Source organism: Neodiprion virginianus, chromosome 2, assembly GCF_021901495.1.
Source record: "Neodiprion virginianus isolate iyNeoVirg1 chromosome 2, iyNeoVirg1.1, whole genome shotgun sequence".
NCBI lineage: Eukaryota > Metazoa > Arthropoda > Insecta > Hymenoptera > Diprionidae > Neodiprion > Neodiprion virginianus.
Window position 1 is genome coordinate 7,981,692 of NC_060878.1, and position 17,072 is coordinate 7,998,763.

The following is a 17,072-nucleotide window of genomic DNA, read 5'->3' on the forward strand; positions in this document are numbered from 1 at the left end:
TGAAATTTCACCACTTTGATCCTTCTATGTTTTGGATATTTAATATTTCTACGATCGAAATTCCGGTAATTCCAATTTTCGGTTTATCTGATGTTTTCACACCCACTTGTTGAGTAAACTACGTTGTGTGAGTGTATTTTTATTTTTCGGAATATTGAGCTTTGCGTGAAATTTACTTGAAATTTTGCCACCAAATAATTCCGAATTAGGCGCTTTCGAAACTTGTCAATTTCGCAACTTGTCAATTTCGCAACTTCAACCCCGCCTCGTTACATGTAAAAACAATTCAACAGATTCATCTTCGTTACAAGATTACCGTACGACATTACGGAGAAGACATGACGAACGAGGGGTAATCATCCGTATTTAAACCGCGTGATGAACAAAATAGAATAATAAAACATACGATGAGGTGACAATATAATATACCTACAAGCATAGCCGAGAGGAATTGGCCAATTGAAAAAACGCCTTGCAACAGGTTGACAAAGATATAATAATACCAAATTATCCTATCTAATATTACCCTATTGCAAATCGGACACGTAGGCAAAAACAATTTCTTCGTTATTATTAATAGTCGTACAAGTATAACGTATAATATATAAAAGATCCGGCCAAATTTGTCGAGAGAAAGAAAAAAAATAAAACTTTGGTCCGTTGGGTGCGAGGAGTAAGATTAAAATGCAACGACAGAGGTGTAAAGGCCGGCGATATGATCTACAGGTGCCGGAAAGCAAAAGAGATTGGCGAATTACTTGAACTACGTGATATAACAGACAAGGAACTCTGCACAGCGAGTAGATGAGGAGAGGAGGAAAACACCTCCGTCCCAGTCTTTGCGCCTCCCCGCAATAAAGTTCAACAGCACCCCTCTTTCGTTCTTCACCTTATACACCGCCGGCTTTTCACTTATTCATGAAACGACGACGACGACGACGAGGAGGAGGAGGAAGAGGAGGAGCAGGACGTTTATACCGCGTGCGGCAACGGCAAACAAGCAAGCAAACAGGGAGGCGAGCAGGCGACACTTCCGGAAACTCAATGAATTTCTTATATATATATAATTCAACAAGCTTCGTTGAAACAAGTAATGCCTTATAAGTATTCGAATAGGGTCAGGTAGATATTACCTACACCTGCAATTCACTGCAATATCGCGTTACGTGTTACAATAATTTCCCCGCGTATCAATTTCGTAAAATTATACCGTTTCAACTACATTTCTTTTCCTTTACAAAGCGTACGTGTAACGGTGAGAAAGAAATTTACTCGAAAGATTACGGATGTGTGTGTCCATGAATAATGAGTACGCGACGGTAGGATAATTTATATAGTTTGTGAGAGAATTGGTGGACGGGCTGAAATTTGAATAAAAAATAATTAAGTAACGAATAATAAACGATTAGGCGGCATCGAAGTTCGGAAAGCGTCTAATAATACCGAATTGTTTGGTGACGAAACTTGAAGTAAAGAAAATCAAACTTTGGAGAAACGTGAAAATTTCGACTGCTCGTAAAGCCGACGGCAAATTGCGATTGAGCAAAGTTCCGAAAGATAAAAATTCCATAGAATAAGTTTCGTCGTCAAGAAATTCTCAATTTGACGCTTTCGGAACTATACGATTTCGGTATTTCAACCCCGCCACAAATAAACAATTGCCGAACGTAAGGCATGAATAACCGGAACGAATCACAGATTCAAGTTTCACGAAGTCTCCAACTTCATTTGTAACTAATTCACGATAACTATGCGTATAAAACATGGCGTGCGTTTGTTAACGGCACAAATCTTAAATAATGCACAATCTGTTCTCGTTGCTCAATCCGCAGCCTGTCTCTGCATCGATGCGGTGTCTCGTAGAGAGGAGAAGAGAGGAGAACGAGATAGAGAAAGAGAGACTGGTTATAGTTAATGAATGAAGAGTAGCCGCCGCCTACAGGATGCCTCAAAATTGGGTTACGGAGATGCGGAGAGTAACAAAAATAAATCGGGGAAGGAAGAAGAGACACACAAACTTACTGCGAGGCTAGGAAGCGGAAGGGAAAGAGAAAGATAAGGAGAAAAAGAAAGAACGAACTCCGGCGCGTCATTTTTTGTCGCCGACGTATTTCGGATGCTGGATGCCGGCTGCTGCTCTTGTATATGCATAAGAGATAGAGAGAGAGAGAGAGCGACTGAGAAAGAGCAGCGAAAAGGGGAAAGAAAGAGAGAGAAAAAGAGAGAGAGAGAGAGAGAGAGAGAGAGAGCAATCCGAGATACGAAGCGTGCGTGCCGGTCCAGCAATGCGTTACCATATTGTCGTTTCGTTTCGTTTCGTTCATTTCGTTCAGGGGCGACGTATTCTCGCGTGTAAACAATAACCGAAAGCACAGCCTGCACCGTACCAATTGTACATGTACATACATACAAGCTGCAGTAAAGAACGAAGAACGAAAAAACGTAGGAAATAAAAAATTGAAGTGCCCGCTTCGCTCGTGGCATTATCATTTATTTATTTATTTATTTTTTTTTTCATTTGTACATTTATTTTTTTTCGTAGTAAACAACGTTCACGACAAATTATTGTATTGAAGCAGAAAAATTCGGTACATATTATGGAAAAAAAAAGTCCTAACAACATGTCTTTTATTTACTAACATTCATTTTTATCTTCTTCTTCTTCTTCTGTATGTTTGTAAATAGATGGAAGTTGTTTAAAAAGCTAAAAAAATTTGTGTGTATATGTATAAAAAATTCATTGTCCACTATTAATTGTACAGAAATTTATCAAGTAATGTTTCTCATGTTTTTCTTTAATACTTGTACGATTTATCCAGAATTTAGAGAACATGACTAAGTATTCTAATGATCGGAAAACGGAATAATACCTCAACGGTATTTAAAAATTGTCACAAAGAAGAAGATAAATAATGTCAAATTTTTGCTATCGTCGTCCGTTTTCAGAAGTTAATCGCGTTTCTCTCCCGTTACACGCTTTATTTTTGCTTATTTCTACCATTGTTTTTTCACTCATTTTATCCGCACACGCGGTTATAAATCTACTCTGACTTATAAGGAAAGAAGGAAATAAAGAAAGAAAATGTGATAAAAGAAAGAGGCAACAGGGCTTCCGTTCTGTTTCGACTAACGTTTATTCAGCAGAAAGAGAGCGCGCAACGCGTCGAGATTTTCGATAGCACGCTGCTTATAATATACCGGCCGCTATCCTCATGAACTCTGTATAATATGTACACGTACATGATATATGTATAACACACGTATATTCCGTACAACGTACATTCGTGTTGTAAGCGGCGTAAAAAACGTGTTGCTACAGAAAATGCAGGCACGTGATCGAAGGAGTAAGACGTATATGAAATACATGTTGTGTAGTAGATGTGGGAACGCGTATTACGTGTATAAACAGCAACACAACCTATAGAACTACAACCCGAGCTAGATGAAGAAGACGAAGTCAAGAAAAAAAAAATAAAAAAAAAAAAAAAAGGAAGCATGTCAGGGTCCTGATTTCTCGTCTGTCATATTTACTATTATTGTACGTGCGTGGGTGACATCGAAGGCAAAAACTGCAGCAACGAACACAACCGGACGCATCTTCCTAATGAATCCGGTGAACCGACGATAGAACACCCAAAATTTATAAGAAATTTCCTGCTTACATTTTAACCCTTTGAGTCACAGATTATTGTGCTAGGTCAACTTTTATAACAAGATATCGCGTTCTGTGGTTTTTGGGGTCGCTGATTACGAATCTGAAATCAGATTTTGAAAATTCAAGACGGCGGATCCAATATTACGGACGAATATTTCAAATTTGATCAAATACGGTGAAAAAACTCTAAGCACGGGGTTTATGGGTTCGATGATTTGATTTACCGTACTGAATTTTCAACGTCAGATTTCATATTCGTAATCAGCGACCCCAACATCTCATGATTTCTACAAAACATGTATTCTATTATTATTACATGTATAATTTTAGAAACACTGGAGTAAAAATTACTACATACTGCCAAATTAACGATTTTGTATAAAAAAAAAAAAAAAACTCACAGACTGGCAACTACACACGTTTTTGGGATGCAAAAAGAGGCTCTTTGGATAGTTTCTCTCTTATTTATCACGATCGACGATCACATGTCGTCTTCAGCCGATCTCTTTTTTCCGGTTGTTTGCACCTTGAATTGTCCTTGACTTCGATTATAAACGATAGAGAACTTTGACCCGTGCATCGGCATCAGCATCAGGCATAAACAGTGAGAACACCGTTTCACGTTTGACTGACGGACGGAAACACGTTCGTATATGTATGTGTAAAAAACGTTATATAGTGTAAACATCAGCATAGCAAAGTTGAGTGCGCATTTTGATCGACGAGGAAAGGGATTCCTGAACCTCATCCTCTCTCTCTCTCTCTCTGCTGCTGCATTGTTTCTGATCGTTAGTAAAGCTGTGCAGTGTTTCAGTGCATTACGCAGTTCTAACATTAGTTATAGCTATATTTTTTCTTATTCTTTTCACGATATGAAACTCAATACCGTGGCTTCGCTAGGGTGCCGCATGACTATTGCTCCACCTCCCTTTTTTTCATTATCTTCCTTTTCTTTTGTTCCCCTTTTTTTCTTCGTTTTTTTTTTTTTTTTATTTTCCTTCCTTTTTTGTCTTCCGTGACTTTTTTCCACCCCGTCGCGCTTCCGTACCGATTATCTTATCCTGTTTACAACGTAATCTTTAGTTCAAGGGTTTCCTCGAGAAGAAGACCCCTCCTTTGGATTTCAAGTCGAAGTTATACAAGTTTAGGGCGGCGCGAAATTCCAGGGACAAAATTAAAAAAAAAAAAGAAAGTAAATTAATGAATAAATAAAAACTAAAAACGCCTCAACTTCACCCAGAGCATTATAAGCACATTGACGATGATGGTAATACGATATAAGTAGGTACAATCTTCCTTCTTCTATTTTTTTAAAATGTTTTTTTGCCGTCTATCCTCTTCTCGTTCATTTTTATTCCTACCGAGTTTCTTGCGGCGCCCGGGCACTTTAATACGCGCGCAGGGCAGAAAACGTGAAAGCAATTTTAAAAACCGCTCGACCCCTCGTCGTCCTCGTCCTCGTCGACGATGTTACCAGCAGCAGCAGCAGCAGCAGGAGGAGAGCAGCTGCACTGATTTATGTTAAACGTAGCAATTAAACTTATTTTAAATGAAACTCAGCTGACCGAGAATTCAGGACCCCCATCATCATCGTCGTCCTCATAATCATCATCATCGTCGTTATCATTGACGGGGAAGAAGTCGCGATGGTCAAGAGTGGAAAAACAGGAGAATAATAATGGGGAAAAGTCTACCAATGTTTGATAGATTTTTGTAGTACTGCGATAAGTAAAGCGCTGGGTATTATAACAGATGGATTCAAAAGGAGAACACTGAATGCTCATCGGCTCTGATCGTTACAACAATACACGGATGAGTGATGCCATCAGTCGTTATATACGATGGCTCCGGTAGCGGAATAATCACGGATAATAGGTTCAAGTTGAGAAGATTAATTGAAAAGGCGCTACTCAGTTTGCTGGACTTATAGAACAACAAATAAAAGAGCGCACAGAGCTATGCTGTCTACGAGTTTTAAGTTTCACTAATTTTTCTACGGTAACGATGCATCGTGTTTGGGGAAATTATTTATTTCCCAACATTCTGTAATAGCGAAATGTAACGATTTTTCCCCAATGTTTAGTTACTCTAACGTCAATCTCGCGTTAGTACCTGAATACCAGAAACAATACGTCGAGGAATTCAGTTCTATTCTCTATACAGGGTAAAATATACCTGCAGCTGATTATCTCGGTGGTAAAAATTCTTTGCTCATCGTTGGCCGAAAAAAAGGTAGCATTCTGCATATTCTGGGCTGATAAGCCTTCTCGGTAGAAGGAAATTGAATAGAATTTCCCGGAATTCTTACAGACGACATGATCAAATCAACAATGCAGATGGATCCTGTTTACAAATGAACGGACTTCGGTATTACTCGTTGAAAACAATTATATTGTAAGACGTAACAACTTAACGCGTGTAACGCACGTATCGCATACCGATAGAGATAATCAGAGGTCGCATGTTTTGAAGGAAAAAACTCGCGGTTTTTTTTTCATTTCCCTTTCCTTTTTTCCTTGGTCTCTTTTTCTTCGGCAGTTTGTTAACAGCGACGAGTTATAAAGTCCAATGAATTTATGACTCTCGACTGAACCCGACGCGCGTGGCTTCTTCTTCCGCCTCCACGAGCATCGTTGTTGCCGCACGTACGGCTGGCCGGCAGTTATTTTTTTTTTTTTTTCTTCTCTTTTATCAGTCTTATACTTTTTCTACGTGCAATACCACGTCGTCCTTTGTACGTAGGTACTGTACCGTAGTCTAGAATCGACAAGAAGATTCTTAACGAAATGAAGAACGAACGAACGAATGAATGAATGAAAAAAAACGCGACAGGATTCCGTAAGGTTCGAGGGAGGATATACCCAACGATGAGAGAAGATGAAAAAAAAAATTGGTGTTTAACACAAAGAAGCATCTGAAAAACGTTCTTTTGGTACACTTGGTCGGGAAAAAAAAAGAGCGAATGAAATTTCCACCAATAGGGAGTGAAACAGATGGAATAGAACCCGTTTTCTATAAGTACCGGTGTTTTACCAAACCGTCGCTTTTTGTCCAGTCGATGAAGGAAACGAGAACACACCGACAATAATCGGACTTTACTGTTACTTTGCAGGATAATGTAATAAACGACAATCGCCGCGACTCTCCGACCCGAGTGTTTTTCAAGGTAAAATACAGGTATGCGTGTATGTACCTCGCGATAGCCGATAGTTAGAATCAAGTCTTGCTTACCGCTGATGCGTCTCATGGCGCGTTGTGTCGTTCCTGGGTGGGTAAATATCAGTCACCTCGAATCCAGTCGGTGGTTGATGAGGTTTTCACAATTGATAAACACCATGCTAATATCACCTGAGCCTGTGACACGCGGAGGCGTTAAAAAACTGTTTAAACAACTTGGTATAACAATAACGGGTGATCGTAGTTGCGCGGCGCGTCATCGCCGTGCCAGTTTACAACCGCATGTTCATCGGAACTAAGAACAATATAAGAGTTTTTCCAGGTTACGTACTGTGCGCTGCGAATTGCGTGCGCGTGTCGCGTAAAATCGGCAGCAGGCGATGCGACGGGTGAAAAGCACGAAGAAAACTCTCGGCGAGTTCGATTAACCGCAGCTTCCTCTTCCTCTTCCCCTCTCGCTCTCTCTCTATCTCTCGCACTCCCTCTCTCACACCCCTCGTTGTACGAAATTCACCTCACTCGCGCCCGAGTCACTCGGTCATCTCGCCGAGCCGCTTGCTACGTTCCGATTACATACGACCAGCCGCGACCGAAACTTCCCCGCAATCTCTTTATAAAACATTCATCCGCGGACGGACGCCCGTTGACAGGCTAGTGCCAGGCAGAGCCGCCAGAGTGCCGGCAGCCGTCTGGGCGAGTCCATTATTCCTATTCGCCCCCCCTCTTCGAGCCTCGCGGACGCCATAGAGTATGATGTATATAGATGGCGCGCGCTGCCGGCGGCGAAGACGGCCGAACTTTTCCGAAAGAAATGACGAGGATAATGATATAGATAGACGATGAGATTAGCTGTGATTTCCCCCCCCCCCCCGGATTGTAATTCTTATCCGTTCTTTTTTTCAAACCGCCCTTATATGCCAATGCCGAATGCCAATTTTCACCGTTGACTTACCTCGGTATCGAATCGAAGACCTCTCCGTTTACCGGTTTGCGTCTCTCTAACTCTCGCCTCGTGCAACTGCGGTAGACTGAAGTTACTGACGTGAAACGGACATACCTGCGATTGACGATTTGTATGTACTGGGAAGATAGCGCGGCAAATAAGGGAGAGATTAGATAGTGGGTCTAAATCCTGAAATGTGGGGAAAACTGACTAAGTGTGAACTATGTACCTGGAAATTACTTTCCAAAATTTCACCCATGACGCGCTAGCTGCCACGCATTTTATACACGCGTTTATATGCGTAACAGACGTGATGACGTTCCTCGCAGTTTTATGTTCATTTCATCAATTGTTATGCTGGTACAGTTTTCCATCGGCGATGACCGTACCTGTTTGACGAATAAAACATGCACGATGTATAATTTGCGCGCGCGTGTGTGTGTGTTAAAGTCGTAAAACAGAATGCGGGCATTTAGACACTTAGAAGTCTGCAGGACTCGAAATAACCAATTCTCAACCGTATTAAACCAAATAAGATGTACAGCATATATGCGTAAAGGCGGGTAAAACACAATAGAACTAATTAACATCAATTACCCAAGAGCGCGTTGAAATGATATCACACGCACGCACACACACATGCATATGTGGTACTATAATATGCGTTGTCGTCATTCTATTGTGAAATCGAGAAGGGGCTGCGAATACCGTTCTACGTTAACAAATTCAAATTTGCAATTAGACATTCATATTCACTAAAGTTGGACAGGCGGGTTTTGTCAGTTAAAGAACGTTAATTTCCAATTCATTTCCAAGCGAGCTATGAAATTGTTACAACACGTTGATGCTTGAAGTAACATGATGAGATTGAAGTTAGTAACGTTATCGTAAAGAAATGTTAAGAAAAAATCACTATTTTTTCATTTTTAAAATGATTTTGAAGAAACTAGAATTGCACAATATTGACATATTTCGTTTTATTACGGTTTACTGAATTTCAAACAATTCGAAAATTGCAAGATAACGGTTTTTCCTCAGCGCGAATGGTTGCGATAACTTTACTAACTTCAACACGACGTCAAACGAGCATAGCTAATTGCGACGGGGTACCAGAGCAAAATTTCACCGGCGAGTGAATTTTTTCTCACACGTTCGTTCGCGTGGAATTAATTGTCGGCTAGACTAGCGGGGTCTACGATACGGGCTTAAGGCGGACTGATAGGTCATAAGTCGAGCGTGCAGCGAGCAGCTACCTATAGAATGAGGGGATGACATTGATAAAGCGAAAGTCCCGCAGGGTGGCAGAAACGAAACTAGAACGCACTGGGCAATATCGAGTCATGCGGGTTTACCTTCGTTCCATGATCGTTAAGAATTTTGTAAAAAAGAAGTAGAAAAAGGTCAGAAAGGAAGGAAACAATGGAGTAAAATAAAAATAGAGCGATTCTGAAACGCGCGCCCGCGCCCCATTGGCGTAGAAACTGGCACGACTGGTCAGGGTAATGGACAATTAATGTAAAAGAAATGACGGGAGGTTACTTTTGTACGCGGTATAATAACTACAGCGGTACAGTTTGCCGTGCCAATCGCTGCACCGAATCGTAAAATGAATACATACGTATACTGTAGTTGTACGGTTGAGGAGAAAGTACAGCGGGCACAGCAAACTGCAGTGGAATAAAAACAACAAGGCGAGGTTAAAGCTGCAATTCCACGTCGTCTGTATGCCGTATATATCCGTTCTGAAACGATCTTTGGAACGCGGAGGACGGGTTCAAGAGATTTTCCCCCGTTCCGCGTACCTACATCTTCCAATAGACGATTTTCAGAAAACGCGTGCACGCAACAATATCCGTATGTTGTGTGAACAAAGTAGGAGCGTGCATAATGCAGTTGGGTAGAAATTCAATGCGTGCACATTTCAGTAAATACAAAGGGGAGGAGAGAACGAGAACGAGAAAACGACAAAGAAAAAGAGAGAGTATAGACGCGGAGAGCAAAAGGAAAAACATGCGGCACCACGGAACGGATTAGGCGACGTTTCTCAGTTTTGAGAGTATAAATGGTTTATGGGCATACGCATTTCAGTGGTTTCGTTCGAATATCGGGTTGCAAATGCTACGCTACTACTCTCACTCTCTCAGACGAGAGGGAACCGAGATTTGTTTCTTTTCATGCCTCGACTCCGATTCTTTCAAAAATCCGTCAGCCCGCGCGTGCTGTGCTTCCAACACATCAGCGACCGAATACGTTCGTCGTATACTCTGAGCCATGCACAGGGTGTCCAGTTATACCGAGACCAAAAATTCCGCCATATATCTGAAGAAATTTCAATTTCAATCGACAATCCTGTACGGTTTCCATAGGCTCTTCTCGAGTACATTGTTACACCGTAACGCATGTCTCCTCTATACTAAGTCTCCATGGAAATGTAACAGTGATTTTTTAATTACCCTTTTCGGATATAAGACATGGATAGAATTTTTATGAATATATTTTCCGCCAAGTAAAGTAAGATCTGCGTTTTTTCATCGCAAAGAACCGAATTTTACGACGGATAATTATATACGTGCATATGCAAATGCTCGAAGGATCAATCGTCGGTACAAATAAACAACGACACAAACGTAGTTAATGAATTTCGGTGATTTGTCAGACTACGCGGGATGATCGGTGCAGTTTGACGTTTATACGCTCTTCCATCCATAGTCTAGAGAGTTGAAGAAGTAGTGCAACGACGCGGAGGCGTTGGCGTAATTAGTGTCGAAACGGCACCTCCCGTTCCGGGTATACGAAATCCTCGGAACGGGTTTCCCTACTGCGAAACGATGGGTATAGGTAGCAGCGACCCGCGGCGCGAGAGAGTGTTGGTAGCGGTACGCAGGCTATAGAGTCAAGTAGAGGATTGCAGAGAACCGGTGTTGAAGCAGGGTGATCGCAGGGGGGTCGCCATGGCAACAGACCCGCGAGTTTTCCAGCCGTGTTGGTCTTCTCGGCATCCCTCTCTTCCACCCTCGCATCCATCCATCCATCCGCACGCTCGCTTCCTGCACGACTCATTGTCAGTCAGTCAACTACGCTCTGGACTCACCACTATTTATAAGTCCGTCCCGAAGAGTACTGCTCCTCTCAGCCGATACCGCTAGGGTCATCTGGCCCTTCGGCCTGCTGCCTGCAGTCGGCGGGCGTATCGTCGCCGTTTCAGGACGCGAGGCGTCGTCTCGAGCGATTCGAGTCGTCCGTCCGTTCGGCAGACTTCCACCAGACGTACTTGACGCGCCTCTCCCGCACTCGAGACGTTCCGATTTTAACTTTTAGGTCTTGAGAGAGTTTACTTTCGGCTTCTTATTTCCTCCGACCGCGTCGATTATAGATTATACATAGGTATAATTACATCGGTGTACGGAGTGCAGCGTCGCTATATCGTCTGTGTTTACACCTGGAGTATAGGCAGACCGTAGGCCGATCCCGATTAACGAACTTACGCCTGCACAACCGCAGTAGCTGTCGCGAGAGACCCAACCTGGTCTCTTCCCGACGGATTTTACAATATCCTCTTTACGATTAGTCTCTGGTACTATACTTTCAGCAGCTCCTGGTATACGGCCCCGGCACTCGGCCGACGCGTGTAGCGCCAGGACGGTGCGGCTCTTAGCACGAGTGTCGTCGACGTCGACGCCGACGGCGTCGTCGCCCCTCCGCCTCCACCCCCCGTTACGATATCGATTGCTCCTCGGGGCTGCCAGTCTAGTCCGCGACTCGCGGATCGGCATCGTACGTATGCGCCGAACCGTTCCAAAACTTCGGATTACAGCTGTTATCGTAAAGGTTGTGGATCTGACGTCAAGTGACAAAGAGCCTGGAACGAATTGCCCTCTTCTTGGCTGGGCTGCGTATATGAGCCGACCAATCGATCCCGTCGCTCTCCGCTTCTTCTTTATACCGCATAATACTTCTTCTTTGCTTCCTCCTATACGAATCTATCGTCCTATTCTTACTCCACTGTTTTATTGATGCTGCAGTGAGTTCACTGTAAGTTATTTCAATAGCTCACAATACGCGCGGGCAGGCTTCGTTCGAAAATACCATAACTTCACGAATAACTCTCTGAAATTACTGAACCTGGGATTGCTGGACGACGTATTATTTTCTCTCGCAAGTTACGTTGTAACTGCATTTTTCATAGGTCAAACTGCGGTGAAGATGATCTATCATTATTTATTCTCGACTCAAACATATAATGTTCACTTTTTTTTTTACGTGAAAAGCGGGACGAAAGTGGCATATTATTCCCTTTTTCTTTTTTTCCCTCATCTATGAGAAAAAATCAGTACTTAGAGAATTTGATCATAGTTAACCCACTCGCGGGAATAATCTTCGACTTTATTCCCTTGAGAAATAATATACTATTCTTTCCCCTCCAAGATCAAGAAGAATGACAGTTGAATCGCGGATGCCGCACAGTGGCATTTTACGCGAAATGTAACGGGTAGTTTCCTTCGACTTACATTTATTTTTTTTTATTTTTTAGTTATGCCATGCATAAGTGGTTTCTTAAAAGGTCATTGGCCTTTTATGGCATTCTGTGCAATAGGGTGTATTAAATAGCAGCAGGATTTATACTGGCCATGGCATCGTTCGCGTCGTTCGTTAGTTAAATTTTAGATTATATTACTAGTTCTCCATTCCACCTTTGGCATCGTCCCAATAACATTTAATCGAAAAACCAGTTTCTTTTTCTAAAACACCATATTCAGATGAGAATCGGTCGAGCGATACGTACATAAGTTGCAGGTAATCAATTTGAATGATTCTGAACACGTTTTACTTTCCTCTGTGATGTCTGCCAAGAAAAAAAATTGATGGAAAAAAAGTACTTTTTAACTCCGAAATAGGGTCCAAGAATTTAGGCAGGAAATCGTTGCACCTATAGCTAGACAACTTAATCCTCCTTGTATACAGATTATTCTAGAATGTAGGTCACTGCTGTGATTTGCAGGACTTTATTGTTAGAAATGACAAAGCATTACAGAGGACAAACGCACGTTATAAGCAGGTTTTATTGATACCAAAGATTCAATATTACAAACTGGTTGCCGACAGCGTTTCCTGTAACCACAACGTACGGAACAAGCGATAATAAAAAAGAATGGTAAAACGTCAAGCACTAAGTTGAGAAAAAAAAGAATAAAAATGATTAAATTGGGAACAAAACAAAAACAGGAAGTAAGAAAATGTCGTACGAGATTGTAATATGATTCCATATAGTAACGTGATTCGAACGTTCCAATTGTCAATTGGATTGATTCTAATCAGTTGGTATTATGTTATTGGAACAGCTCGAATAATTGCATAATAATTCCCAGGGAGTGTGTTTAATTTCACAGTCGGATTATTGCTTCACAATACTATCTTTTCTCTTCTCTCTCTTCCACTTTTTAATATTTTTAAACTCTTGAAACAGAGCTAGTCTGAATAAATAATAAATGATAATACTTATAAGTATAAAATAACGCTAAAGCTAGAGTCACAATAATAGTTACAATAATAGTAATATATAGTCACTTTAACAGAAAAGCATAATGCAAGAAGTTATACTATACAAATGCAACACGGAAATAAAAAAACGAGCTATGGCGTACCAGTCGGTTATAGGTTTGTTCAATTTTAATCATAAACAGTTATTGAGTATGTGAATTCACCACACCGATTCAATTAATATATCATATGTATGCAGTAGGAAGCTATTGATTAAACATTTATCATCCGTAGATAGTGTGAATTTTATTCAACACGCACAGGAGCAATTGAACACTTCTCAAATTTACCTTTATTGCTTAATTCACTATATATGAAGAAACAAAGGAAGATGTGAATCTTTAAACTGAGGTAGCCATTGAACAGACATTGCAGAATGCTAAAATGCTAAGCCAGAAAATATTTATCGAACCTAAAAGGCTCATTAGTGGTTATTGAGTACATGTTATGGACTATGGTAGTGGGTAAGAATAACTATTTCATCATTATCGTTCAACTAACATATCTACAAAATTATCTAACGTAGCAAGTATTATAATTGGAAGCAGAATTCACTCCGATAGTGCCAGCGGCGTTATGATTGTAAAGAAAAAAAAGTCAAAATAAAAATTTTTAATTTTATAATTTAATCATCACACGTGAATTAGCATTTTTAAGATGAGGATGAAGTTAGGAACGTTACTGTAATGATGCATGTTCGGGAAAAATCGTTTCTTTGCACCTTTAGGAATGTTTGAAATTTAGTAAACCATGATAAACAAAACATACTCTTATTTTGAAAAGCCGACTCCTTGAAAGTTATTCTGAAATTGTGCAATAATGATTTTTTCCCTGATGTTTCATTATGTTTACGTAGCTAATTTCAGTCCTATTTTTTAAGATAGAAATATTGCAGCAAGAAATGAATAAGAATATTTTGGTTTTTCTCATGGGTTTCCTCGTTGAATAACACTACTTTGACCTGGGTGAACGTAAAACGTTATGTGGGTGCAACTGATTTGAAATATTACATCGTTTTATTACTCGACCTTTTGTTCTTTGCTTGTCGTAATGTGTAATTTAATAATTCTTGCGTCATACTTTTTAATTTATTAATTTTTCTTTCACAGCATATATCAAGTCGACGTAACACAGGAACAATATCCATACTCGCACGACACGTACACTTTTTATATGGCAACAGCAGATGCTACCGTTTTTTTCTCATACCTTTGCGATATCCCTTGCCAAACCAGCCGGGGTTTTTAGCCGATTGTATTATCGGCGTTGTGGGGTCTAATACTAAAGATTCGTTTTCCTGAATTGGTTCTGGATTGGAATCAATTTCAGACTCTGTATTATCAGTCGCTGAGAGGTCCGTAGAGACAGGATCGTCCCCGTCTCGTGGATAAAATAGGCAAGTTAAGGACCCCTCGTTTTCCATACAAAACGAACAGGCAGGTTTTGGTTTTGGTGATTCGATCATGAGTGGCGGTACTTGAATAAATGGGTAGTAAAAAAACGGCGTTAAATGTGGATACATGTACATAGGAGGGAAAGGCAAGCCCATGGAAAGAAATGGTAGGGCTGTGAAGTATGGGGCGGGATAAGCCGTCATCGGCTCTGATGTAGTGATTTGTGAATTGCAGTCTTCTTCAGTTTTTGGCATAGTTTCATCGTCTCCGTCTTCCTCTTTTGCCGATTTTTGATTAACGTCAATACAGTTTTTCGAATCGCTTTCGACTAAGGTTGCAGGTTCCTCGAGGCATGGCTGTGACGTTGTCGATTGTTCGATCGCTTGAAGTCTTATAGCGTGGTGAAAGATTGGGTCTTTGGCTCTGTTATACTGTGCTATTTCGAGCCCCAAGTGGGTCATTACTCTCTTCATTACTTCGTCACACCTTCCATTTATTTTCAAGACCGCATTTTCGTCCTTGGGCGTCCATTGAAGATTGACAATATACAAGGCAGGTCGCTTGTTCACTGGTCTGTCCATCTGCCAAAGCCATGGGTACTTCTTCAGGACCTTCAAACTCGAGCCCAAACACAAAATAATATCGGCTTGTTTCGCTGCTCTGCTTGCTCCGTTCCAATTTATAGGCCACGACAAGTTACCCCGCTCGCCAAAATGCACTATTGAATCTTGTAAGACAGAATTACACTTGTGGCATGTTCTACCTGTCCCATGAGAATACCTCGCAGTTTTTTCAGTTACGTCGAAAAGCCTCCAGTACTCTCGGTTTGGCTTACACGTTCTACAAACCTCAATATACATGTCTCCGTGAACCTCTGATAATAGCGTGCGAGGAATACCACTTCGCAAATGCAATCCATCACAGTTTTGGGATACGATATGTTTCAATACTCGTGCCTTGTAGAGAGCATACAGAGCCATATGCGTTATGGTGGGTTCCGCCTGACTGAGATCATGATTTCTGTATAGAAATAAATGATTTACTTCTGAGTTGAAAATGTCTTAATGACAGTCTAAATAACTTCGAAGTTTGTAAAACAACATGGAAATGACTATGTTCTCATTTCAACTACACGTTTCCATGGAAAATGCTCATTTATTATAATTTAAAAGAAAAAATAATGTATAAAGTAAACAACTTTTTCATTTACATGAATAAATCAGAGCAAAATCATGAAATTCCGTGCACTGTGCTTTTGCATAAATTTCATTCAACTCACCCAATGTCTTTTCCTTGTTGTAATCTTGTCCAAACACCATTGGTTCCTCTGTAATCTGGAATGGAGGCAGCCGTGCTGATGCCAGCTCCTGTGTAAACCGCAAGCGAGGTAGCTCGACTAAGTGCTGCTGCAAGCCGCATACATTTTTCTTCCAATATTTCTGGAGCATCTTCCACTTCTTCTAATCTCGCCTTTACTCTGTCCCTCTTTTCTTGCCTGTTTTAGTATAAATTCAGCATGCTATAAGCTTTCATACAATTAAGTAACATCAAAAAAGTAGCAGCCACGTCAATATTCTTGATATTTAAGAACTTTATTCCAGGCTGCACAATAGTCATAAGGAATCTAGAACAGGATGTTTTGTTGTCATTGAATTGCAAGAAAAAAATTTTAATTGTTGTCAAGGTAGAAAAGAATAATTTCAATACATGATACGAGTAGCTTGGTACTGATAATATTCCATGGTCCCTGAAAAGATATGCTTTGTGTTTTTCGTCACAGATTTGAATTAAGTGAATAAGAATTGTGCGTATGAAACAAGCGAGAATCAAACTACGCTAAAACTGATGTAAAAGAAGATGACACTCGACGGGAATTCGGTAGATGATTGTCAAAATACGAGATAATTGTCGTATTACAAGATGGCCATGCAGGTATGTATACATACCTGAGGTTAACCTCTTTGACGACATCTCCACAGGATAGTAAAATGTCCTTTTCCTCGTGAGTCCGATCAGTTTCCGACTTCTGCAGTATAGAGGCGACCTGAAAATAAAAAAAAGGTTAGTCAAGAGCCGAATATACACACCAATATTTGTTTACGATAGGAAATAAGCTATAATAAAAAGTGAAAAGTAAGATAAGCCCGATTGACCCGAGGCACGTTGCGAAATTAGGGGAATTGGACATGTGACAATTGATTGTTGATGTTGATTTCGGGTGAACTGTACCTTCTTCAAAGTCGCGACACGCTCATCCTTAGCACGAAATGGTTTAACAGTGACCGAACGTCTCCTTGACAGACATTTCTCTGCGCCAACCTCCTCCATTTTTAATCAAGAACCCTTTTTTAAACTCAGATTTGCG

The 17,072-nt window shown here is 40.8% G+C and overlaps 2 protein-coding genes across 6 annotated transcripts in view; both read right to left on the bottom strand.

The window, feature by feature from the left end:
* The window catches only part of LOC124298903 (caskin-1), a 54,730-nt gene extending 43,788 nt beyond the window's left edge, over positions 1 to 10,942 (bottom strand). Inside the window, exons 1-2 of one of the 5 annotated variants that reach the window (XM_046751545.1) lie at positions 7,785 to 7,866; positions 6,887 to 7,009 (exon numbers count right to left, since the gene is read on the bottom strand). In XM_046751545.1, coding sequence (XP_046607501.1) covers positions 6,887 to 6,902 — 16 coding nt within the window. In that variant the 5' untranslated portion in view covers positions 6,903 to 7,009; positions 7,785 to 7,866. Of the gene's footprint in view, positions 1 to 6,886; positions 7,513 to 7,784; positions 7,896 to 10,866 lie in introns of those variants that run through there. The other 4 variants (XM_046751544.1, XM_046751541.1, XM_046751546.1 and 1 more) reach the window with 4 other exon arrangements.
* A 1,875-nt stretch (positions 10,943 to 12,817) lies between these two features.
* Positions 12,818 to 17,068, bottom strand: LOC124297322 (NAD-dependent protein deacetylase sirtuin-7). The gene is made up of 4 exons (XM_046748239.1): positions 16,937 to 17,068; positions 16,654 to 16,751; positions 15,987 to 16,202; positions 12,818 to 15,727 (listed from the first exon to the last, which is right to left on the bottom strand). The coding sequence occupies exons 1-4, from the start codon at positions 17,033 to 17,035 to the stop codon at positions 14,503 to 14,505; spliced, it is 1,638 nt and encodes a 545-aa protein (XP_046604195.1). The 5' UTR covers positions 17,036 to 17,068; the 3' UTR covers positions 12,818 to 14,502.
* Positions 17,069 to 17,072: the final 4 nt, after the last annotated feature.